This window comes from Macaca mulatta, chromosome 1, assembly GCF_049350105.2.
Source record: "Macaca mulatta isolate MMU2019108-1 chromosome 1, T2T-MMU8v2.0, whole genome shotgun sequence".
In the NCBI taxonomy this organism is placed as follows: Eukaryota; Metazoa; Chordata; class Mammalia; order Primates; family Cercopithecidae; genus Macaca; species Macaca mulatta.
The window spans coordinates 63146097-63170870 of record NC_133406.1 but is presented as its reverse complement, the minus strand read 5'-3'; the positions used below and the strand labels follow the sequence as shown (position 1 = coordinate 63170870).

General features: G+C 42.0%; 1 protein-coding gene and 1 long non-coding RNA gene across 6 annotated transcripts in view; one reads left to right on the top strand and one right to left on the bottom strand.

Annotated features, from left to right (window-relative positions):
• LEMD1 (LEM domain containing 1) overlaps positions 1-24774 on the top strand; it is a 115030-nt gene that overhangs the window by 88194 nt on the left and 2062 nt on the right. For 3 of the 5 annotated variants that reach the window (XM_078004510.1, XM_078004523.1, XM_078004515.1), the window contains one exon: positions 22013-22089. The exons of the other annotated variants lie outside the window; for them this stretch is intronic. In XM_078004510.1, the coding sequence (XP_077860636.1) occupies positions 22013-22089 (77 nt within the window). The remainder of the gene's footprint in view (positions 1-22012; positions 22090-24774) is intronic. 5 annotated transcript variants of the gene reach the window in all.
• LOC144341372 (uncharacterized) lies at positions 1515-24694 on the bottom strand. Its single transcript, XR_013418241.1, has 3 exons — positions 24632-24694; positions 5564-7290; positions 1515-1753 (listed from the first exon to the last, which is right to left on the bottom strand). It is a non-coding gene; the product is annotated as an uncharacterized LOC144341372 (long non-coding RNA).

Below are 24774 nucleotides of genomic sequence, written 5' to 3'. Positions count from 1 at the left end.
ACCAGTGGCCTTCAGTCTCCGCTTTACATAAACCTGAAGTAAAACCACATCGATATTTTGAATTGGCAATAGAATTAAATAGGAAGTTTGTGATGGCCTAAAATGTTTTGATTTGAAGGATTTATATAAGCCATTTTCATTCTCAGAAGGGCCTCAAGACATCTGTTCATCCTTAAATCTGAAAGTAAATGTAAATAAGCATTCGCATTTCCATGTAAAAGGTGGTAGAAGGTGTGTTTATTGAGGCACTTGTCTAACACTGTAGACTTTAATTACTTAAGAGCATTTGTTTGTACCTAACAGCCTTCTGAGTGCCTAGCTAGGTAGTATTTGCATTTCTTTGAAATACCACATTTTCCTCTCATTTTTAGTTGGTTTCTAGTGGAATACAAGCCACTTAGAGATTTGGAATATGCAATTTCTGGACTCTGTTTAACACTGTATGTGTCTGCTTTATCATGTCACATATGCAGCCCATTGGATTTGGTCGTTAAAGCCACTCATTAAGCCAGGTCAAAATTTTTTTTAATTGGGGATTTTTTTCATCAGAAAGACACTAGACGCAGCTTATGCTACCAATAATGGAGTGGGACATTAAGTCAGTATGTGTAACTCAGTCTCTAAGTGCCCTTCTACCAAAGAGAGGAAAATGGGATTTGGAGTTGGTTGGTAGGGAGGCAGAGTAATCTACAATGTCAGGCTACATAAGGTAGGCTTTGAGTAAGGTGGCCGTATAATTGATCATCTCTACCAGTATGCTTTTGAAAAGGGACACTAACCTGAAGGGATGCTGGAACATCAGGAGTAAACTGGGACTATATGGGGCAAATGGAGGCAAATGGGGACATACGGTCTTGGGTTTGGGAGCAGTTCCAAGGGTGGAAGTGTTTATATCTGTGCCCCATCTTCAGAGGGCTGCTGCATCCAACAACCAGAGGGCAGCTGGCCCTGGGAGGTGGGTACTCCTGAGCCCTCCTGGGCCACCTGGGTGTTTCTTTACCCTCTCCCATGCTCATCCCTGCCGGAATCTCAGTTTACTCTGTTCTGCCAGCCTGCATGCTCTTTTCTCATCTTCCCACCCATCCTGCACATTCTGCAGGTCTGGGCCCAAGAATCAATCTTTCTTTTCCTTCCTTCCTTCCTTCCTTCCTTCCTTCCTTCCTTCCTTCCTTCCTTCCCTCCCTCCCTTTTCTTTCTTTCTTTCTTTTCTTTCTTTCTTTCTTTCTTTCTTTCTTTCTTTCTTTCTTTCTTTCTTTCTTTCTTTCTTTCTTTCTTTCTTTCTTTCTTTTTCCTTCCTTCCTTTCCCTCCCTCCCTTCTTTGTCTTTCTTTTCTTTTCTTTCTGTCTCTTTCTTCTTTCTTTTTCCTTCTTTCCTTTCTTTCCCTCCCTGCCTCCCTCCTTCCTTTCTTTTTTCTCTTTCTTCATTTTCCTTCTTTCCTTTCTTTCCCTCCCTGCCTTCCTGCCTTCCTTCTTTCCTTCCGTCTTTCCTTTCCTTCCTCTCTCCCTCCCTCCTTCTTTTCTTCTTTCTTTCTCTCTCTTTCTTCCTTTCTTTTCCTTCCTTTCTCTTTTCTTTTCCTTCCTTCCTTCCTTCTTTCCTTCCTTCCCTCCCTCCTTCCTTCCTTCCTTCCTTTCTTTTCTTTCTTTTCTTTCTTTCTTTCTTTCCTTTCTCACAGAGTCTCATTCAGTTGCCCAGGCTGGAGTACAGTGGCATCATAACTCAGTGCAGCCTTGACTTCCTGAGCTCAAGTTAACCTCTGGCCTCAGCCTCCCAAGTAGCTGGGACTACAGGCACGGGGCACCATGCCCCACTACTTTTTCATTCAGCCTCCACCCCACCCTCTGCCCAGGAGCTTTTGCTGCAGGCTGTAAAATGTTGAAGATGAAAACCCACGCTTTGACTCCTCTGCATTGAATTCTATGCCAGGCATCTGGGGGCAGGGTGGGGCAGGGGAGTTACTCAGTCCCTGTTGGCTGAACTGAAAGGAGCTTTCCTCTACTGATGTTGATGATCTCTCTCTTTCTGACTTCCTATTATGTACCATATACTTTGTCGCTTAGATGTACCTTGATGTAGTCTCTTGAGAGATGATGCTTAGATCATTGTGAAGGGATGACCATTCAGGGAATGGTTGCAACAGTTTCCACCCCTGGGTCTCAGCCTATGAGTCAACAACTATTGAGTACAGGATATTGTGCTAGATTTTCTTGAGGAAGAAAATAAGTAGGGAAAAGGCATAGATCCGATCATGAAGAAACTTGAAAATGAGCTCTGGACACAAAGAATATGTGTATCAAAAATAACAAAGAATATGTGTAACACAAATATGGACTCTGCTGGGTACAGTGGCTCATGCTTGTAATCTCAGCACTTTGGGAGGCTGAGGCAGGAGGATCACTTGAGCCCAGGAGTGCAAGACCAGTTTGGGCAACATGACAAGAACCCATCTCTACAAGAAAAATAAAAATAAATGAACTGGGGGCTGGGCGCAGTGGCTCACGCCTGTAATCCCAACACCTTGGGAGGCCGAGGCAGGCAGATCACCTGAAGTCAGGAGTTCGAGACCAACCATGGCCAACATGGAGAAACCCCATCTCTACTAAAAACACAAAAAATTAGCTGGGCGTGGTGGTGCATGCCTGTAATCCTAGCTACTCCGGAGGCTGAGGCAGGAGAATCACTTGAACCTGGGAGGCAGAGGTTGCAGTCAGCCGAGATCGTGCCATTGCACTCCAGCCTGGGCAACAAAAGTGAAACTCTGTCTCAAAAATAAATAAATAAATAAATTTAATTAATTAATTAACTGGTCATAGTGGCATGCAAGCCAAGCTACTCAGGAGGCTGAGGCAGGAGGATTACTTGAGCTTAGGAGGTTGAGGCTGCAGTGATCCAAGTTCATGCCACTGTACTCCAGTCTGGACAGCAGAGTGAGGCCTTCTCTTAAAAAAAAAAAAAAATTAAAAAGACTATAGAGCCAGACTGCCTGGGTTCAAATTTCAGCTCTACTACTAACTTGGACAAGACACTCAACCTCTCTATGTCTTAGTTTCCTCATCTATAAATAAGCTTAAGAACAGTCTCAACCTCACAGTGTTGTGAAGATTGAAATATGCAAAACAGAGTAGTATATGTATATGTGATATGAAATATGCAAAGCGGAATAGTATATGTATATGTAATAAGAGGCAAGTACAAATAAGAGCTATTATTATCATTAACATTATTGTTACATAAAAAGCATGTTATTTAATTACCTGTAGTACAAAAAAATATACTTAGTGAAAAATAACACTGGAAAACGAATCTTCAGTATTGAACTTCTAAGTGCCACAGAATGTGATTTATCGAGTGCCTACAGATATATTTATAGAAGTAAATATACAGATATAATTAAAGATTACTTTCTGTAAGCCCTGAGTGTTGAAAGAAGCAGACTGAACTTTAAAAAAACAACCATATGCTGGCCAGGCTTGGTGGCTTACGCCTGTAATCCCAGCACTTTGAGAGGCTGAGATGGGTGAACTGCTTGAGCCCAGAAGTTGGAGACCATCCCGGGCAACATGGTGAAACTCTGTCTCTACTAAAAATACAAAAAATTGGCCCGGCATGGTGGCACACACCTGTGGTCCCAGCTACTTGGGAGGCTGAGGTAGGAGAATCACCTGAACCCAGGATCTCAGATCACACCACTTGCACTCCTGCCTGGGTGACAGAGGCCTTGGTTTTTGTTGTTGTTGTCTGTTTGTTTAAGTCATTGTGCCCTCCCAGTATTTGAGACTCCTCTTTCTTAATCTTATACTTAAATTTAGCTGAGCTTGATGGCTCACTCCTTTAATCTCAGCACTTTGGGAGGCCAAGGAGGGAGGATCACTTGAGCCCAGGAGTTCGAGACTAGCCTGGGCAACATGGCAAAACCCCATCTCTACAATAATTACAAAAAAATTAGCTGGGCATAGTGGTGTGCACCTGTGGTCCTAGCTACTCGGGAGGCCGAGGTGAAAGGATGGCTTGAGCCCAGCTCGAGGCTGCAGTGAGCAGTGATGGCACCAATGCACTCCAGCTTGGGTGACAGAGTGAGATCCTGTCTCCAAAAAAAAAAGAAAGAAAGAAAGAAAGAAAAAGAAAGAAAGAAAGAAAGAAAGAAAGAAAGAAAGAAAGAAAGAAAGAAAAAGAAAAAGTTATTAAATCTTTCTCCACACCTCTCGAAATATTTTCAAACTTACAGAAAGTTGCAGGAATAGTACAAAGAGCACCCACATTCCTTCCGCTCAGGTTCCTCAGTTGGTACCTTGTATCACGTTTGAGGAGTGTGTGTGTGTGTGTGTGTGTGTGTGTGTGTACCCTACCATTTTCTCTTTCTGCATGATTTGAGAGCAAATTGCAGATATGAAGCCCCTGGGCTCCCCAGTAAGTATTCTGCCCACCAAAGGACACTCTACTACATAACCACCATATGACCCTCCAGATAAGGAAATCCACACTGATTCAATGCTTCCAGCCAGTACTGAGACTCCATGCAAGTTTCACCAACTGTCCCAATGATGTCTTTTTGCTTTTTCATCCACAACCACTCCAGGAACACATGCTCCCTTTAGTTGTCGTCTATTCCTTCTCCTTCGATCTGGAGCCATGGTGCCTCAGTCTTTCCCTGTCATTTCTGCCCTTGACAGTTTTCAAGAGTACAGGCCTTTCATTCTGTAGGGTTACTAGGAAATCTCTCTACCCACAGAACACTTCTGATGCAAATGTGTGGGGTTTTTTTCTCATGACAACCAGTTCTCCAACTCTCCAGACAGTAGTCAGGTGTCCAACAATTCAGTAGAATTCTGACACTATAGACCTGGAGTTAGCGTCAGATCCCACAGGTTAAGGGCCTCAGTCTCACAAGACGGCCCCCACTTAAAATGCCAATCTCAAGTCCTGGGTCTCCCATACTTCTAATTGACTCGCAAAAAATCAAAGGTTCCCACAACACCTTGGATTTGCTAATTTGCTAGAACAGCTTACAGAACGCAGGAGTGCTCTTTCCTTACTAGTGTATTTTAAAGGATATAGCTCAGAAACAGCCAATGGGAGAGATGCAGGGGGCAAGGTCTAGGTCAAGAGACGCAGAGCTTCCATGCTTTCTCTGGGCGCGCTGCCCTCTTAAGTACCTTAATGCGTTCACCAACTCAGAAACTCTCTAAACTCTGTCTTTTAGGAGTTTTATAGAGGTCCTGTTACTTAGGTATGATTGACTAAATCATTGGCTATCGGTGATTAACTCAACCTTCAGCTCCCCTCCTCTACCTGGAGGTCAAGGGGTGGGGCTCCAAGTTCAAATCTTTTTTTTTTTTTTTTTGAGAAGGAGTCTTGCTCTGTCATCCAGGCAGGAGTACAATGGTGCGATCTCAGCTCACTGCAACCTCCCCATCCCAGGTTCAACCAGTTCTCCTGCCTCAGCCTCCCAAGTAGCTGGGATTACAGGCACATGCCACCACACCCAGCTAATTTTTGTATTTTTAGTAGAAACAGGGTTTCATCATGTTGGCCAGGCTGGTCTTGAACTGCTGACCTCGTGATCCACCTGCCTCAGCCTCCCAAAGTGCTGGGATTACAGGTCTAAGCCACCGTGCCCAGCCCCAAGTTCAAATCTTCTAATCACATGGTTGGCCTTTCTGATGACCAGACCCCATTCTGAAGCTATCTAAGGGTCTTTGGGCACCAGTCAACTCATTAGCATATAAAATAGATAACTCCTGTAGCTCCAGAGATTCCAAGGGTCCTTAGAAGTTCTTGTGTCAGGAACCTGGGACTGAGACAAAAATAGTATACTAAAAGATGCTTCTATTACACCTATCACTGAGGAAATTACAAGGATTTCAGGAGCTCTGTGCCAGGAGAGGGGACAGAAGACCAGGTGTATGTTTCTTACTGTATCACAACATCACAAGGGTGTTGGATTTGTCTGATTTTTCCTTTTGACTAGTATTAGAAGCCATGCGTTCTTGGCCAGAATTCTTTAGAAATGGCTCTGTGCTCTTCTCATTACATCGCCACGGGACAAACAATGTCACTGTGTCCCACTGCTAATAATGTTAACCTTGATTACCTGGAAAAGTTGATGTTTGTCAGGTTTCTTGGCCACGCACAGTGGCTCATGCCTGTAATCTCAACACTTTGGGAGGCCAAGGCAGGTGGATTGCTTGAGCTCAGGAATTCAATAGTGGACAACATAGTGAAACCTCTTCTCTACAAAAAAAAAAAACACAAAAATTAGCTGGGCATGGTGGCACGTGCCTGTAGTCCCAGCTACCTGGGAGACTGAGGTGGGAGGATGGCTTGAGCCTGGGAGATTGAGCCTGCAGTGAACCGAGATTGTGCCCCTGCACTCCAGTCTGGGTTGACAAAGTGACCCTGTGTCAAAATGAAACAAAATAAAAACCCTCAAACATTATTTTTGCCTTTGTAATTGAACAGCATTCTGTGGGGAGATATTTTGAAATGACACCAACATATTGTTCCTCATGGACCCTCACTCGTTAGCCTTAGTATCTGTGGAACCCTCTGCCTGAATCAGCTTCCACCATGGTGATGGCCTATTGAGATTTTCTATTTCTATCAGTCCTTCTACATTTGTTAGTTGGCATTATACTGTAAGAAGCGTTTTCCTTTCTCCCTATTCATTCAATAACTCATTCACTCACTCACTCACTCATTCATTCATGTAAGTATGAATTCATTGATTTCTTTTCGTCCAATGGGTTGTATCCATTGACATCACTATTTTCATACTCAAAATTTCCCAGCTTTGGCTAGTAGGAGCCCCTTCAAGATAGATACTGGGTCCTTTTGACATGTCCTCATCATTATTTGAGCACTTCCTTGGTTTCTGGCACGAAAAGATGCTTCAGACTCATCTTGTACTTTTCCTGCCCCAGGAGCCTTGATTCCTTTCACAAGATGGTGTTTGGAAGCCGAGATCTAGGCCTTCAGTGAGCACCTTTCTACTGGGTATCATTGCTTCTAGGCCCTTTTCAGTGGACAGAGCTAGAAAATAAATGTATGTCTCTGTGTACATACACATACATACATCTCTATTTTTATGTAAGTATACATAAAATCAAAAACTATGAGTTTCTATTTATCTCCAATTGCAATCTAACAATCCAATGTTCTTTCTAATCATTCACTTTTATAAAATCACTTCTCTGACAGTGATTCCATTATCCTCTGATTATAGATTCCATTAGCCTCACTGTATTTACATTTTCACTCAGTTTTCTAATTTTTATTTTTAGATGGAGTCTCGCTCTGTTGCCCAGGCTGGAGTGCAGTGGTGCAATCTCAGCTCACTGCAATCTCCGCCTCCTGGATTCAAGCAATTCTCCTGCCTCAGTCTCCTGAGTAGCTGGAACTACAGGCGCGCACCACCACACTCGGCTGATTTTTGTATTTTTAGTAGAGATGGGGTTTCACCATGTTGGCCAGACTGGTCTTGAACTCCTGACCTCAGGTGATCCACCTGCCTCGGCCTCCCAAAGTGCTGGGATTACAGGTGTGAGTCACCACACTCAGCCTCAATTTTCTAATTTTCTCAGTGTAACTAATCACGCAATCACAATAACCACTTCCTTCTCTTTATCACCCGTAACTGCCTCCTTGACCATGGAACATACCAACACCTCCTTGCAGCCCCCACTACAAGAGGGCCCTCTTCCTTCCCCTCACTGTCCCTCTTCCTTGCGCCAGGGCACACTAACGTGTCCATGCTGGTCCCCCTACCCCTCCCAGTGCTCTAATTCTTCTACTACCAGGCAGGCAGAAACCCTCCACAACCTCGCTACTCCATTTCTTGGCCTCCAGGCATGCCAACACCTCTGCATCCATGTCCCTTCTGCCTCCTTTCTCCATGTGCAGAGCATACTGACACCCCAGGGGATGATAAAGAAGGGAAGGAAAACTGCATGTCTCATTTTTACTTCCAAATTTTAAGTTTATTTCAATGTGTTTCTGCCAAAACTTTAATGGGATTTTAACTCTCTGTGCCTCAATTTCTATTGTTGCTTATGAGATACCTTGTAAGCCTACATTAGCCTGTGCAGGGCCCACCCCAAAGGCTGCCACAAGCAGGCTTAGTGTATCATGGGAATATGTATTAAAGAACTACAATTAAGTAGTGTGTGATTCAAGTAGTATATACAGGTTTTAGAAGACCTGATGTTAAACATCTCTCTAATAGTTTCTTAATTAATTGAAAAACATCCTTATTCCCAATAGTAGTTGTATATTCAAATTGGGTCAAAGTGAAAAGAAAATTACATAGTTTCTTAACTGCTTAATAAGCCCTTTCTTCTTACCTCTGATGTGTGCTAAGGGGGCTGCTAAATGCCATCTTTACAAGGAATTTAATTTAACATTCTTTCTGTAAAAATATTGACCTCCTGGTAGATATGATCAATATATCTTGATCTTATTGATTAACCGTTGATTTCTTTTCTGTGTAATAGAACCCAGTTTTTGAAATTCAAGAGCGGCAAGAGGAAATAGTGGAAATAAACCCTGAATATAATGATTCCAAGATGATAATAAAGGTAAACTTACTTATTTCATAAACCTGAATTATGAGCAGTGTTGTTCTCCTGTAGAAAAAAATATGGATTTGTTTAGAAAACTCAGCTTTCTTTTCTTTTTCATCTAAGAATATACCCATATTTAGCTAAATTATACTTTGCTTTGTGAGTATGGATCTATGTGTTCATTTTAGGAAGAGGAGTTTCCTGTTGTACCTCCCATATGAGCACCCCTGAGTTATTTTTAATCTCTTGAGACTTGTCAAGGCTTCGTAAGCACTAGGCGTTATTCATTACAATTCTTGAGTCCAGGAATGATTTATTATAATTTTTTTTCTTGAGATAGGGTCTCACTTTGTCACCCAGATTGAAGTGCATTGGTGTGATCACAGCTCACTGTAGCATCGACCTCCTGGGCTCAGACTTCTGAGCAGCTAAGACTACAGGTGTGTGCCATCACACCCTGCTAATTTTTAAAATTTTTTTGGAGATCTTGCTGTGTTGCCCAGGCTAGTCTTGAACTCCTGGGCTCAAGGGACCCTCCTGCCTTGGCCTCCCAAAGCACTGAGATTACAGGTGTGAGCCATTGTGCCCAGCCTGTAGATAATTATGGATCATGGAATTTCGTATTTGAAAGGCATCTTGGAGGAGGCTATGTGATTTATCTTACAGATGAGGAAACAGGCAGAAAGGGAATATGACTTGCCCAAGACCACATAGAGGATTAGAGGAAAATTGGAAATAGAAACTAGTGTCCTAATTTCCATTCTGTTGCCCTCTCCGTTATATCAAAAGGCCACAGGGCAGGAAAAACGACCAGGCACCTGAGTGATGAAATAGCTCCCCTCAGTGTCCTTTCCGTGGTATTACAGAAGGACTTGGGACATCTGTTTTCCCATGGAAGCAAAGGCTGGTCTTTCTGATGATTGCTGCGTAGCGAGAGTCTATGGGAGGCACTTCTTGGTGACCCTTCCAATCGCAAACTAAAACCGTGGCACAGAAATCAGCACAGTTAGAAATGGGCTGACATATGCAGATTGGTAGCTGGAATTAGCCCAAGTGGGAAGGAAAAAACTGTGTCTGAAAATCTTTTAAAATAAAATACATTATGCATATGAAAAAGAATAAAGAATTACGTAATGAGAAGTTGGATTCCCATCCCAAAGATTAAAAAAATAAATCATTGCTGAATCAGTTGAAGCCCCCAGTGTATCCCTCTTGGGACATCTTCCTGTTCCCTCATGGCAACCACTAATCTGAATTTTCTACTTATTCTTCTTTCTCTTTTCTTCATAGTATTCACAAACTTTAGTTTAGTTTTTCATGATTTTGTATTTTATTTAAACGATATTATACTGCAAGTTTTCTTCTGCAGCTTCCCTTACCATTTAGCATCATGCTGTGAGCTTACATGGTCATTACTGGTAGCTTCAGTTCATTTATTTTCACTGCTATATAGAATTATTGGAGAAGTATTTTTATTCATTCCCTATTTGTTGGACATTTGGATTGTTTTCAGATTTTCGTAACACAAACAATGCTGTTACAAACTTTGTGGTACAGGACCCAGTGTGTATATGTGTAAGAATTTTTTTTCTGATTGCGTAAATGTACCTACAAGTAGGACTGCTGAATGGAAGGGGTCTACACATGTTCAACTTAAGAGATTATATTAAATTGCTCTACAACATGGTTGCACCATTTTTTGCTTCCCCCAGCAATATATTAAGAACTCCAGGAGCTGGGCATGGTGGCTAATGCCTATTATCCCAGCACTTTGAGAGTCCAAGGTGAGAAGTTCAAGTAAGGAGTTCAAGACCAGCCTGGGCAACATAACAAGACCCTGTCTCTAAAAATAAAATTTAAGAAAAAAATTAGCTGAGCAGTCCTCGCTTCTCAGGAGACCGAAGCAGAAGGATGGCTTGAGCCTGGGAGTTCAAGGCTAAAATGAGCTTTGATCCTGCCACTACATTCCAGCCTGGGTGACAGAGCAAGATCCTGTCTTAAAAAAGAAAAAAAATGCTCCATCGTTCTAAATCTTCTTCAGAATTGAGCGTTGCCAGATTTATTTTTCTTAATGTGGTGGGTGTAAGATGGTATTTTATTATTGTAATTTGTATGTATTTTATTATTAATAAGTTTGGGCATCTTTTCACAATTATTGGTATTTGTGTTTTCTCATCTGTGAAATGCCTAGTCATGTCTTTTGCCCATTTTTTATTAGGTTGTTTATCTTTTTCTTGTTAATTTATAGGAGCTCCTTATATATTGTGGTTACCAATCTTTTGTTAGCTATATGTGTAGCATGTATCTTCTAGTAGTTTTGACTTGTCTTTTTACTCTGTTCTTGGTGCCTTTTAAAAATTAAATGTGCTTATATTTGTAGTTTTTATTTTGAAGTAATTTCTTTTTTTTTCCTTTTTTTTTTCTTTTTTGAGACAGAATTTCCCTCTTGTTGCCCAGGCTGGATTGCAATGGCATGAACTCGGCTCACTGCAAACTCCGTCTCCCGGGTTCAAGCAATTCTCCTGTCTCAGCCTCCTGAGAGCTGGGATTACAGGTGTGCACCCCCAAACCTAGCTAATTTTGTATTTTTAGTAGAGATGGGGTTTCTCCATGTTGGTTAGGCTAGTCTTGAACTCCCGACCTCAGTTTATCTGCCCGCCTCGGCCTCCCAAAGTGCTGGGATTATAGGCGTGAGCCACCGTGCCCAGCCTATTTTGAAATAATTTCAAACCATGTAAGAAGAATTGTTACATGGCCATATTGAATCTAACCATACCCAAATTCACCAATTATTAAGATTTTTCCATCTGTGTTTTACAATTTTATCTATCTTTTTTCCTTGACCGATTTGAGATCAAACTGCAGACATCATGTTTTTTTGACCTCTGTCAAAATTTCAGTATGTATTTCCTAGAATAAAGACATTATATCACTTCTATAATCACGGTACAATGACAAGAATCAAAATTTTTAAAAATTGAGATGAAATTTACACAACATAAAATTAGCTATTTTAAAGTGCACAATTTAAGGCTGGGCATAATGGCTCATACCTGTAATCCCAGCACTTTGGGAGGCCAAGGCAGGCAGATCATCTGAGGCCAGGAGTTCGAGACCAGCTTGGCCAACATGGTGAGACCCTGTCTCTACTAAAAATATAAAAATTATCTGGGCATGGTGGTGCATGCCTGTAATCCCAGCTACTTGGGAGGCTGAGGCATGAGAATCACTTGAACCCAGGAGGTGGAGGTTGCGGTGAGCCAAGATCGCGCCAATTCACTCCAGCTTTGGCAACAAGAGGGAACCTCTGTCTCAAAAAAAAAAAAATTAAATAAATAAATAAACAAATAATATAGTTCACAATCCAGTGGCATTTAGTACATTCAAACTGCTGTGAAACCACCACCTCTATTTTAGTTCCAAATCATTTTTGTCACCCTAAAATAAAACCAATACCCATTAAGCAGTTACTCCCCAGTCACTCCACCCCCCACCCCACCCCACCCCTGCAGCAGCTATCAATCTGCTGCTTTAATGGATTTACTTCTTCTGGAGATTTCACATAAATGGAATTGTTCAATGTGTGATGTTTTGTGTTTCACTTCTTTTGCTTAGTATAAGGTTTTTGAGGTTCATCCATGTGTCCATGTATTTGCATCAGCACTTCATTCCTTTTTATGGCTGAATTATATTCCATTATATGTAAAAACCACAATTTGTTTATTCATTTATCCACTGATGGATATTTGGGTTGTTTCTACCCTTTGGCTATTGCGAACAGTGCCACTATGAACATTCGTGTTCAAGTATTTGAGTACCTGATTTCCATTTTTTTTGGCTAGGTACCTAGGAGTGGAATTGCTGGGTCATATAATAATTCTATGTCTGACTTTCGGAGAAAGTGCCAAACTGTGTTCTGCAGCGACTGGGCCATTTTACATTACCACTAGCAATGTATGAGGGTTGCAATTTCTACATCCTTGCCAACACTTGCTATTTTCCTTTTTTTTTTTTTAAGACAGAATCTTGCTCTGTCACCCAGGCTGGAGTGCAGTGGCACGATCTCGGCTTGCTGCAACCTCTGCCTCTTGGGTTCAAGCGATTCTCCTGCCTCAGCTGGGATTACAGGTGCCTGTCACCATGCCCGGCTAATTTTTGTATTTTTAGTACAGATGGTGTTTCACCACGTTGGCCAGGCTGGTCTCGAACTCCTAACCTGAAGTGATCCACCCACCTCGGCCTCCCAAAGTGCTGGCTCCAAAGAGCCACTGTTCCCGGCCTTTTTTTTTTTAATAGCCATTCTACTGGGTATCAAGTGGTATCTCATTGTAGTTTTGATTTGCATTTCCCTAATGACTAATGATGTCATTATCTTATTATATCATTATATCAAGATATGTCATTATCTTATTATAAGGAAGTTTATGTGCTTATTGGCCACTTCTATATCTTCTTTGGAGAAATGTCTGTTTAAGTCGTTTGCCCATCTTTAGACTGGGTTTTCTTTTTCTTTTTGAGTTGTAAGAATTCTTTATATATTCTAAATAATAGACTCCAGATATATGATGTGCAAGTTTTTTTCTATACATTGAAGTCTATACATTGTCTTTTTAACTATGCTCGCGGTGGCGGGTGCCTGTAGTCTCAGTTACTCCCGAGGCTGAAGCAGGAGAATGGAGTGAACCCGGGAGGCGGAGCTTGCAGTGAGCGGAGTTCGCGCCACTGCACTCCAGCCTGGGGACACAGCCAGACTCAGTCTCAAAAAACAAACAAACAAACAAAAAAACTATGTTGCCCAGGCTAGTTTCAAACTCCTGGGCTCAAGGGGTCCACCTGCCTGAGCCTCCTGAATAGCTGGGACTATTGGCATGCACCACCACACCTGGCTACTTTCTTGATAATGTCCTTTATTACACAAAAGTTTTCTGAAGTTTGATTATGACGTGTCCTGGCATGGATTTCTTTAGGTTTATCTGATTTGGGTTCATGCAGCTTCTTGATCTGTGGATTTATGTCTTTTGCCAAATTTGGGACATTTTCAGTCATTATTTCTTCAAAAAAAATTTTAGCCCCACCTCATTCTTCTCTCTTTTAGGGACTCTGATGACACAAATGTTAGGTCTTTCATTACAGTCTCATAAGACCCTGAGACACTGTTTATTGTTTTCTGTTTTCTGTCTGTCATTCAGTTTGGGTGATTTATATTGTTCTATCTTCAAATTCATTGATTCTTTTCTCTGTCTTCTCTATTCTGCTGTTGAGCCCATATTTTGGTTGTATTTTTTTCAGTTATATATATATTTTTAAGACAGAATTTCACTCTGGCACCCAGGCTGGAGTACAGTGGCACGATCATAGTTCACTGTAACCTCAAACTCCTGGGCTCAAACGATCCTCCTGCTTCAGCCTCCCAAGTAGCTGGGACTACAGACACATACCATCATGCCTGGCAATTTTTTTTTATCTTTTATTTTTAGAGATGGGATCTTGCTTTGCTGTGCAGGCTGTCAGTTCTAAAATTTGCACTTGGTTCTTCTTTATATATTCTACTTCTCTGCAAAGAGTTTATATTTTTTCATTTATTTCAAACATGTTCATATTGTTCATTGAAACATTTTATGATGGCTGCTTTAAAATCTTGGTGAGATGGCCGGGCGCGGTGGCTTAAGCCTGTAATCCCAGCACTTTGGGAGGCCGAGACGGGCGGATCACTAGGTTAGGAGATCGAGACCATCCTGGCTAACACGGTGAAACCCCGTCTCTACTAAAAAATACAAAAAACTAGCCGGGCGAGGTGGTGGCGCCTGTAGTCCCAGCTACTCCAGAGGCTAAGGCAGGAGAATGGCCGTAAACCCGGGAGGCGGAGCTTGCAGTGAGCTGAGATCCAGCCACTGCACCCCAGCCTGGGCGACAGAGCCAGACTCCGTCTCAAAAAAAAAAAAAAAAAAAAAAAATCTTGGTGAGATAATTCCAACGTTTGTGTCACCTTGGTGTCAGTGTCTATCATTGTCTCCCCTCACAAGACTCTGGGTGGTTTTTGTTTTTGTTTTTTGTGTTTTTTGAGACGGAGTCTCGCTGTCACCCAGGCTGGAGTGCAGTGGTGTGATCTTGGCTCACTTCAACCTCCACCTCCCAGGTTCAAGCAATCCTCCTGCCCCAGCCTCCTGAGTAGCTGGGATTACAGGTGCCCACCACCATGTCTGGCTAATTTTTTTTTTTTTTTTTTTTTTCAGTAGAGACGAGGTTTCACCATGTTGACCAGGCTGGTCTCAAACTCCACCTGCCTTGGCCTCCCAAAGTGCTGGAATTACAGGCATGAGCCACCACGCCTGGCCTTCTGGGTGGCTTTTAAATCTTGTTTTAGCAGACCTTCTCTGACTGTACGTTGGTGGGAAAAGAGGGGCACTGCCTCTTTACTGCCAGGTGGAGGTAAAAGTCCAGGCCCCCACTGGGGACACCTTTGGGTGTGTGTGGAGGCGGGGGATGCCTCCTTACTACTGGGTTGCTGGGAGGGCCTCCCATGTGGCCTCCATTGACACCACCCAGGTGGGGAGCAGGAGGGTTTGCCACATGGGGGTGAAAGTCCAGGCTTCTTATGCACCTTGGCTGGCGGGGGTGGAGGTGGGCTGTTTGGCTGCCACAAGGAAGTTCATGTCAAAAAGTTTTTTGTCTTACTAGGCTGCCTTTTTCCTTGTCTTTTGGCTTTTCCGGGAGCTTTTTTTTCACCTGCATCCCTTGGTGTTTCCAGGTTGTCAGCCCCTCCAGCTTCCAGTCCAGGATATATAAGGTAAAAAGAAAACCACGGGAACTCACCACCTTGTCTTCCCTGAGTCTCAAGCTCCCTGGCCCATCGACCTTCTCTCTATATCTTCCAGAGTCTTCATAGGCTTGTTTTAGGTATAATGTCCAGGGGGATTGGCTGGACTTAGCGGAATAAATTGGAAGAAGTACATCTACCCCAATTTGTTCCCAATACCGTTTTCCAATGGTCCATTTTTTTTCTTCTGAGCTGCAATGTCAGCTCTTGTCATATATCAAGTTTCCATATAGACATCGGTATTTTTTAGTGGATTATTTATTTATTTACTTTAAAATTTTAGATTCAGGGGGTACATGCGCAGGTTTGTTACACAGGTATATTGCGCTGAGAGTTGGGCTTCTGATGATCCCATCGCCCAGGTAGTAAACATAGTACCCAATACTATGTTTTCAACCCTTGCCTTCCTTGCTCCCCCTTTCGGAATCCCCTGCTTGTTTCCATCTTTGTGTTTCTGTGTATTTAAATGGGTATTTTAATGTCTTTACATTTATTGAAATTTCCTTTAATGTCCTTCAGTAAGATTGTATAATTTTCTTAGTAAAGGACATGCTAATCTTTTGTTAGCTTTATTAGTAGACAGGCTTTCAATTTTTGCTTCATTGGGAATAGGACCTCTTTTAAAGCATATTTTAAATTGTTGCTGGCGTATAGAAATGAAGTTGATTTCTGCATATTGATTTTACAACAATAAACTTTTTGCAATTATAATACTTTTTCTGCAGATTATTTTGTAGCCTGGTTTGAATATCTTTCTTTTTGTTTTACTGTGCTGGCTAAGACTTTTCATTATACTAGTGTAGGAGAATGACGACAGTGGACATTCTTTCCTTTGTCCCGATTTTAAAGGAAATACATCTAATATTTTACCTTTGAGTATGACTTATGGTGTAGGTTTTTGAAGATGTCTTTTGTCAAGTTAAGGAAATTCCTATTCCTGGTTTACTAAAAGTTTTTTTTTTTTTTTTTTTTTTTTTTGAGACAGATTGTAGCTCTGTCACCCAGGCTGGAGTACAGTGGTGTGGTCTCGGCTCACTGCAACCCCCACCTCCCGGGTTCAAGCGATTCTCCCACCCCAGCCTCCCAAGTAGCTGGGATTACAGGTGCACACCACCATACCCGGCTAATTTTTGTATTTTTAGTAGAGGTGGAGTTTCACCATGTTGGCCAGGCTGGTCTCGAACTCCCAATCTCAAGTGATCCACCCGCCTCAGCCTCCCAAAGTTTTGGGATTACAGGCGTGAGCCATCTCCCCTGGTTGCCAGAAGATTTTTTAAAATTCGGGAATGGAGATGATCATAAGGTTTTTAACCTTTCTTTTGGTAATGTGGTACAGATAATTTTTAAAGCCTTTTAACTAATTCAAAATCATTACTTGGGTTAAGAGAACACAACGCTTTAAATAAAGGCTTTATCAAATCAGGATTCAGGTAAAAACAATGAAGTAAAAGTCTGCTATGATTATAGATCTTTTACTAACTTAATAATTTTTAGTCAGTAAGAGGATTTGGAGTTAACTCAATTTTAAAGATCTGTAAGTCAAAAGGAGGTTTTTCTTTTTTTCTGCCTGTAAGCAGGTCATAATTTCCGCTTTGCTATGTCATTTGTAAAAGTGTCCAATTCTACATATAGGCCTTTAAGAAATAATTGCATTATTGAATTAGAGCAATTGGAGAATGTATTATGTTTCAGTTTGGACAGAATGCCATCCCCAAGCTTCAGGGACATCCCTGCCTTCTGACTTCTCCAAGTCCAGCGGTAAGGAGTATTGGGAGAATAAGAGAAATAAAGGGTAGGAAACTGGGCTCTCAGCACCCTTTTCTTGACTTCCCTTAATTGTAGGTGTCAGCCCGTGAAATTTTGGCCAGCTTCAAGCCTACATGGTAAATACATGTCTTGTGGAAATGCAAACAAACTTGTATTTCTTTATGGACGGTTAGTGATGGCTTTAGTCAAGATAGATTATTTTAAAAAAAAACAAATGTAGGCTGGGCACGGTGGCTCATGCCCTTAATCCCAGCACTTTGGGAGGCTGAGGCGGGTGGATCACTTAAGGTCAGGAGTTCAAGACCAGCCTGGCCAACATAGTGAATCCCCATCTCTACTAAAAATACAAAAATTAGCCAGGCATGGTGGCGTGCGCCTGTAATCTCAGCTACTCAGGAGGCTGAGGCAGGAGAATTGCTTGAACCTGGGTGGAGGTTGCAGTGAGCCGAGATTGTGCCACTGCACTCCAGCCTAGGTGATAGAGCAAGACTCCATCTCAAAAAAAAAAAAAAAATACTTTTTGATGATTTTAATGAGAATACAAAATGATTATTGTTCCTTCTGGCTCTGGATGTTAGCCCAGTGTTTTGTTGTTAACTATAATGTGATACAATATGACATAAAATATCATATGCAATATTATTTCAGATTGACTATGATATACCTAAGTAGGCCAGAATTAGCACAAAATAGTCCACCTGGAAAAAAAACCTTTATGAAAACACCAGTTCATCTGAAATAATTAAGAATGGAACTACTGGCTAAAAATGTTACTTCCATAGGAAATTAATGATTTTGATAATGTATTAATTAATGAACAGTTTTTAAAAACATGTTTTGACATATTTTCAATGATGAGTTCTTCTATAATAATATAAATATATTTTTTAAAGCATTGGAGCCAGAATATCTGGGTTTAAATTATAGCTATGCCTTTTATGAATTGTGTTATCTAGGGCAAACAATTTAGCTCCCTAAGCCTCTACTTCCTCTTCTGTAAAATGGTGACTGTAATAATTACGTCCTAGAGTTGTTAGAAAGATTAAGTGAATTGGTCGAGCGCAGTGGCTTACACTTGTAATCCCAACACTTTGGGAGGCCGAGGCAGGTAGATCACAAGGTCAGGAGATCAAGGCCATCCTGGTGAAACCCCGTCTCTACTAAAAATACAAAAAAAATTATCTGAGTGTTGTGGCTCATGCCTGTAATCCCAGCTACTCAGGAGGCTGAGGCAGGAGAATCACTTGAACTGGGGAGGCGGAGATTTCAGTGAGCCGAGATCACGCTACTGCACTCCATCCTGGCAACAGAGCAAGACTCTGTCACAAAAAAAAAAAAAAAAAAAGAAAGAAAGAAAGATTAAGTAAATTGAAGTATGTGAAATGCCCAAGATAATAGATGTCAGAACATGGTATTTCTAATTCCCTCCACTATCATGCTGCAGTACCATGTGGTGATTATGGGCAGGGACTGTGGGGCTCCACTGCCTCACAAGCTGTGTGAGTGTGGGAAAGCTACTTAAACGCTCTATGCCTCAGGGCTCTCATCTGTAAAATGGGCATAATAAAAGCACCTTTCTCATAGGGTGGTTTTGAGAATGAATTTTGTTTATTGATATAAAATGCTTAGAATGGTGCCTGGTGCGCAGGGAATGCCATGTACGTGGTAGCTAGTGTTGTACTGAGACAGTCACAGTTTGTTGTATTGGCATATCTCTGACTTACTACTTCTATAACTAACTACAGCTGTGGCCAGCAATATGCTTCAGGCCTTGGGAGTGTGGTGGAATTTTCGGACTTGAATGCCAAGGGTATAGCGAAGAGGGTGGAAAAGCAGAGGGGGCCACGTATTCCCCAGCTCTGGGCTCCGAATGCTTTGCTAAAACAGCCATCTTTGCAGATTCTAGCTCTGGGCCTAAGGAGAAGAGAGCAAAGATATTATGTGTCTCCTGGGTGCCATTTACCCTCACTGAGCCACTGCTTTAATAAACACCAATATTTTTTAGCTCCACTGTAAATGTTGTTTATAGTGAAAATCATATTATAACAGCGTTAATGGAATTTTTTAGAAGATGAAATATAAATCAACTATAAACGCACCACTTGATGCAAAAACTGATTTTATTTTTTCAATTTACCTCTAGTTTTTGTTTACATGCATATCTAGTATATGTTTACACACTAGACATCACTGTTTATGTACAATTATACCCTGTTTATTAATACTAATCGATAACAGTTTTCCCTGTTATATGGTCTTTATAATAGTAATTATTGATAGCTGCACAATCAGGTAGATAGGCCATAATTACTCCATTTTTGAAAATGACAATGTCCACCTTCTACATACTGCAGGAGAACTTTACATATGATTGATAGCAAAGAAAACAAATTGTAAAAGAAAAGGAAATCAAAGGCCTAAATCTCCTTATGGCACAAGGGGAGTATTTGATTGCTTAGGAGCTGTAAAATTCTATCATTTGATTTTGCAATGCATTTCTACCCCAAATGCTTTATTTCATGTATGTATTTTTAAATTTAAGAGAATTAAAAAGAAGTTGCATGTGATGGGTATGTGGAGGTTCATTATACTATTGTCTATTTTTGTATATGTTTAAAATTTTCCATAAGTAAAAAGCTTATAAAAGAATCTGCTTATAAATGATTTTTCCAATACCCTTGGAAATAGCTAGAAATATCTCTTGATGAACATGCCAACACTAGCCCACATGGCACCTTTGTGGGAAATTTCAAAGTATCTCTTCCTCAAGAGCTTTTGCTTCCCTGTACCTGGAAGGGTATGTGGTAAGGGTATGTCAATCTACAGCGTCTACATGGGAAAAGCTCCTTGCATGTGGCTCTCTTGCACGGTGCACAACTTCCCACATATGCAAGAGTTTTGCTTGGGTATCACTAAACCACTGTTGAGAACGTGTTTAAGAAGGGGGCACAGGGAGGGGAAGCGGAGGAGGCTGTAGCTGTTCCATCATTGGTGACCTGTACTGGGTAGAGGGTGACTAGCAGTGCGTGATGCTACAGTAAGCCATGCCCTCCCCAACCCACCCTGGGCTGGGACCCTTGGGCCTGCCGTAGGTCATAGTCCACATTCACTGGAGGGGTCCACTTTATGGTTGTGTCCTGACCACATCCTTGCTAAGACCCAGGCTCTCCTTTCTCCTGGTAGCTCCGTGATGAACACAAATGCCCCTCTTCTGTCGGACCCTCCAAACACTCCAGTCCAGGCTACCTTGGGATTGAGGTCATTACTCTCCTCTTGACTTTCCTTGTGCTTGTGGTTCTGTCCTGGTCTCGGTCAGTCCTTTCCCTGTCTGACGCTAGTCCCAGCTCCTTCTCCCACTCCTGGGAATTCTCCAGTTCCTGACTCACTGCAGCCTACAGGCTCTGACAGCACGGCAGGTGTCAGAAGGCGCCTCTTATGTTCAAGGGTCCTGGGCTTCCAGCAGGGGAGTAGATGGCAAGTTACCAGTAGCCCCAAATGTTAGATGCTGTGGCTTGATTAAAGAGAAATAGGAGACAGCTCCACGAGATCCAACAGATGGTCTGATTAGGGAAGAAGGAAGCCAGTGCAGAACACTTACAAAATAGCCATGCTTGGTAGTGAGCTGTTTTGGACAGGGACGGTTTGGCAAGCCCTTCTGAAATCTTCACAGCCGGCGTCAGGCCTGGCACTGAGCAGCATGCAACAAATGTTTGTTAGATGAATAAATAAAACATAAGGGCTGGGCACAATGGCTCACACCTGTAATCCCAGCACTTTGGGAGGCTGAGGCGGGTAGATTGCTTGAGTCCAAGAGTTTGAGACCAGCCTACCCAACAGGACAAAACCCTGTCTCTACTAAAAATATTACACAAAAATTAGCCAGGTGTGGTGGAGCATGCCTGTAATCTCTGCTACTCAGAAGGCTGAGGCAGGAGAATTGCTTGAACCCAGGAGGCAGAGGTTACAGTGAGCCAAGATCGTGCCACTGCACTCCAGCCTGGGTGACTCTGTCTCCAAAAACAAACAAACAAATAAAACACTACAGTATAAAATGTATATATTAGGGCTGAAGAAATATAGCATAGAAGAGTGATCTAAGTGGATGAGAGTAATAAAGATTTCCTACAGGGGGAAATTATTTTTAGAAACTGAAGGGTAGAGAGAAGTCTAGTGCAGTGGTCCAAGCACTGATAATAATACTGTGTAGCCTCTAGCAAGTTACTTAACCTTTCTGTCTCAGACTCATTTCCAAAACAGAATAGTGCTTACTAGATAGGGGTGGAGTGTTCCCTCGCAGGCGGCGCTCACTGGAAGGCCTCAGTGAGTTAATGGGTAAATGGAGCTTAGTGCTTGATCAATAGAATTAGCAACATCATCTGATATCCCATCTTCACATTCCTGGGAGTCCTCTACAATTGCTCCTAATTCTTTTACAAAGTAACATTTCATTTTCCTAAATTATTTTCTAGTCCTTGTTCATAGTCAACTTGTTTTGTTAAAATTACTTTATTCTTTGTAGAAAATGACGCATGCTCATAAAAAAGAGCTCCAAGCAATAAAGTACAAATAAAGAAGCAAAATAGAGTTGATATTTAAGAACAGAGTGCTGTTCTCATCACGTGGCCCTAGTCCCTTGTATGTGTATTGTTCTCATGCGAGTCACTGAAGCAAAATATTACTCCATGGAACCTGGATGTTTTTGCTAATTCTTGAATAAAGACAAACAAGTTTGTATTATAAAGTATCAAACTACTTTATCTAGACTTTTTCTAAATAAGAAAACTGAACTGACTTTTTCTAGAATAAAAACTGAGGTTATTTGTACAAGACATTGGAAACAAATTCCTCTTGACATTTTCTTTCTGTTTATCAGTGGCCTGAGGCTTCCACCACTAAACCCAAAGCTGTAGATACCTATTGCTTGGATTATAAGCCTTCCAAGGGAAGAAGGTAATGATGTTTTTTAGCATATGTGGAAATTGATATTGCATCCTGTAACTCTGGAAAAACTCATTGTTCAGATTTATGTGAAGGGTTTAGCCTGAAAATAATCTGTTGAGAAAGGAGAAAGATTTGTAATATCCAACAATTTCAAAGCCAAAGTTTCTAGTTCATTGCTCATATTTAGAGATAAGAAAGTAGGCCCAGGAGAACTGGGAGGACAGGGCAAAAGTCACAGTGGACTAAGATCACAACCCAAGTCTCCTGACATGTAGCCATTTGGAAACATTTCTTTCTATTTGCGTCCTGGAAGATGGACAAGAGGCAAAAAAATATATATATATATATTTTTTTTTATATATATATATATATTTAAAAGGATATAAGGGCGGGCGCGGTGGCTCTTGCCTGTAATCCCAGTACGTTAGGGGGCTGAGGCAGGTGGACTGCCTGAGGTCAGGAGATCGAGACCAGTCTGGCCAACATGGTGAAACCCCATCTGTACCAAAATACAAAAAAATTAGCCAGACGTGGTGGCATGCACCTGTAATCCCAGCTACTTGGGAGGCTGAGGCAAGGGAATTGCTTGAACCAGGGGGGCGGAGGTTGCTGTGAGCCGAGATGGTGCCACTGCACTCCAGCCTGGGTAACAGAGCGAGACTCCACCTCAAAAAAATAAATAAAAAAATAGAAAGGATATAAATATACGGTTAAATAGGAGAAATAAGACCTAGGGTTCAATAGGTCAGTAGAGTGGCTTTAGTTAACAATAATCCATTGAACACTTCAAAATAGCTAGAAGAGAATAATTTAAACATTCCTAGCATAAAAAGAAGATAAATATTTAAGGTGGTGGATATCCCAGTTGCCCTGATTTGATCTTTACACATTATATGAAGGTATCAGAATAGCACATGTTGGCTAGGCACGGTGGCTCATGCCTGTAATTCCAGCACTTTGGGAGGCTGAGGTAGAAGGATCACTTGAGGCCAGGAGTTTGAGATCAGCCTAAGCAAAATAGTGAGACCCTGTCTCTACAGAAAAATTTAAAAATTAGCCAGGCATGGTGGTATGTGGCTACAGTCCCAGTTACCTGGGAGGCTGATGCAGAAGGATTAGTTGAGCCCAGGAGTTCAAGGCTGCAATGCAGTGAGCATTCCAGCCTGGGCGACAGAGTTAGACCCTGTCTCAAAAAATATATATGTAATATAAAGTTACATATACCCCAAAATATGTAAATCTATTATGTATCAATTTTTAAAAAGGAATAAAAAGAGTAGGTAGTTCAACTAAAAGCTCAAGACAGGCAATTGTATTAGTCAGAAAGTAAAGCTTTCTGGAGAGTTTCCTAACTTCTGAATAAACTTCAGAAGGTTTTGCAGAATTAGACTAGTGGAAACATAAGGCTCATGCTAAAAAATTTCAGAAAGTGCTCTTGCCCTTTTAAGTGCAAAATAAGCAGATTGCAAAGGCGCTTTTCGTCTCCACCCTGAAAGGTGGTGTTTGTACCTAAGAAGGGAGGAACGAGAGGGCCTGAGTACTGAGGCTTCCCATCCACTTATACAATTTCCCAGTGGGGACCTGGGGATCTGAAAGGCCTGTGCCAAGTCAGGCTTTATGCTGGCATTGAGAAGTGCTACACAAGTGGGCAGAAACAATGAAGAAATGCTTTGTGGGATTAGAGAGACCTCACATCCCCCAATACGCTGTTAATATCACTTGTTGAAATTAGAGACTGGGCACAGTGGCTCAAGCCATAATCCCAGCACTTTGGGAGGCTGAGGTGGGAGGATCCCTTGAGCCCAGGAGTTCGAGACCAGCCTGGGCAACATGGTGAGACCGCATCTGTACAAAAAAAATTATTTTTTAATTTTTTTGGAAGCAGGGTCTCATTCTGTTACCCAGGCTGGAGTGCAGTGGCACAGTCATAGCTCATTGCAGCCTCGAACTCCTGGGCTCGACTGATTCTCCCATCTCAGCCTCCATGCCCAGCTAATTTTTTTTTTTTTTTTTCAGATGGAGTTTCACTCTTGTTGTCCAGGCTGGAGTGCAGTGGCACAGTCTCAGCTCACCGCAACATCCGCCTCCTGGGTTCCAGTGATTCTCCTGCCTCAGCCTCCTGAGTAGCTGGGATTATAGCCGTGCGCCACCACACCTGGCTAATTTTTGTGTTTTTAGTAGAGTCGGGGTTTCACCATGTTGGCCAAGCTGGTCTCGAACTCCTGACCTCGTGATTCACCCGCCTTGGCCTCCCAAAATTCTGGGATTACAGGCGTGAGGCACCGCGCCCAGCTCGTTCTCAGCTAACTTTTATATTTTTTGTAGAGACAGGATTTCAAACTCCGGGGCTCAAGCAGTCTGCCTGCCTTGGCCTCCCAAAGTGCTGGAATTACAGGCGTGAACCACTGCACCTGGCCTACAATTTTTTTTTTTAATTAGCTGGGTGTGGTGGCATGTACCTGTGGTCCAAGCTACTCAAGAGGCTGAGGTGGGAGGATGTCTTGAGCCCAGGAGGTTGAGGCTGCAGTGAGCTGTGATTGTACCACTGCACTCCAGCCTGACAACAGAATAAGACCCTGTCTCAATAAAAAAAGAAAAAAAAAAAAAGAAGAAGAAGAAGAAACTAGCATAGGTTTTTAGTGAGGAGAGGCTATCTCTAAATCCCCACCATGACTGCACCCTTGGGCTTCAAGA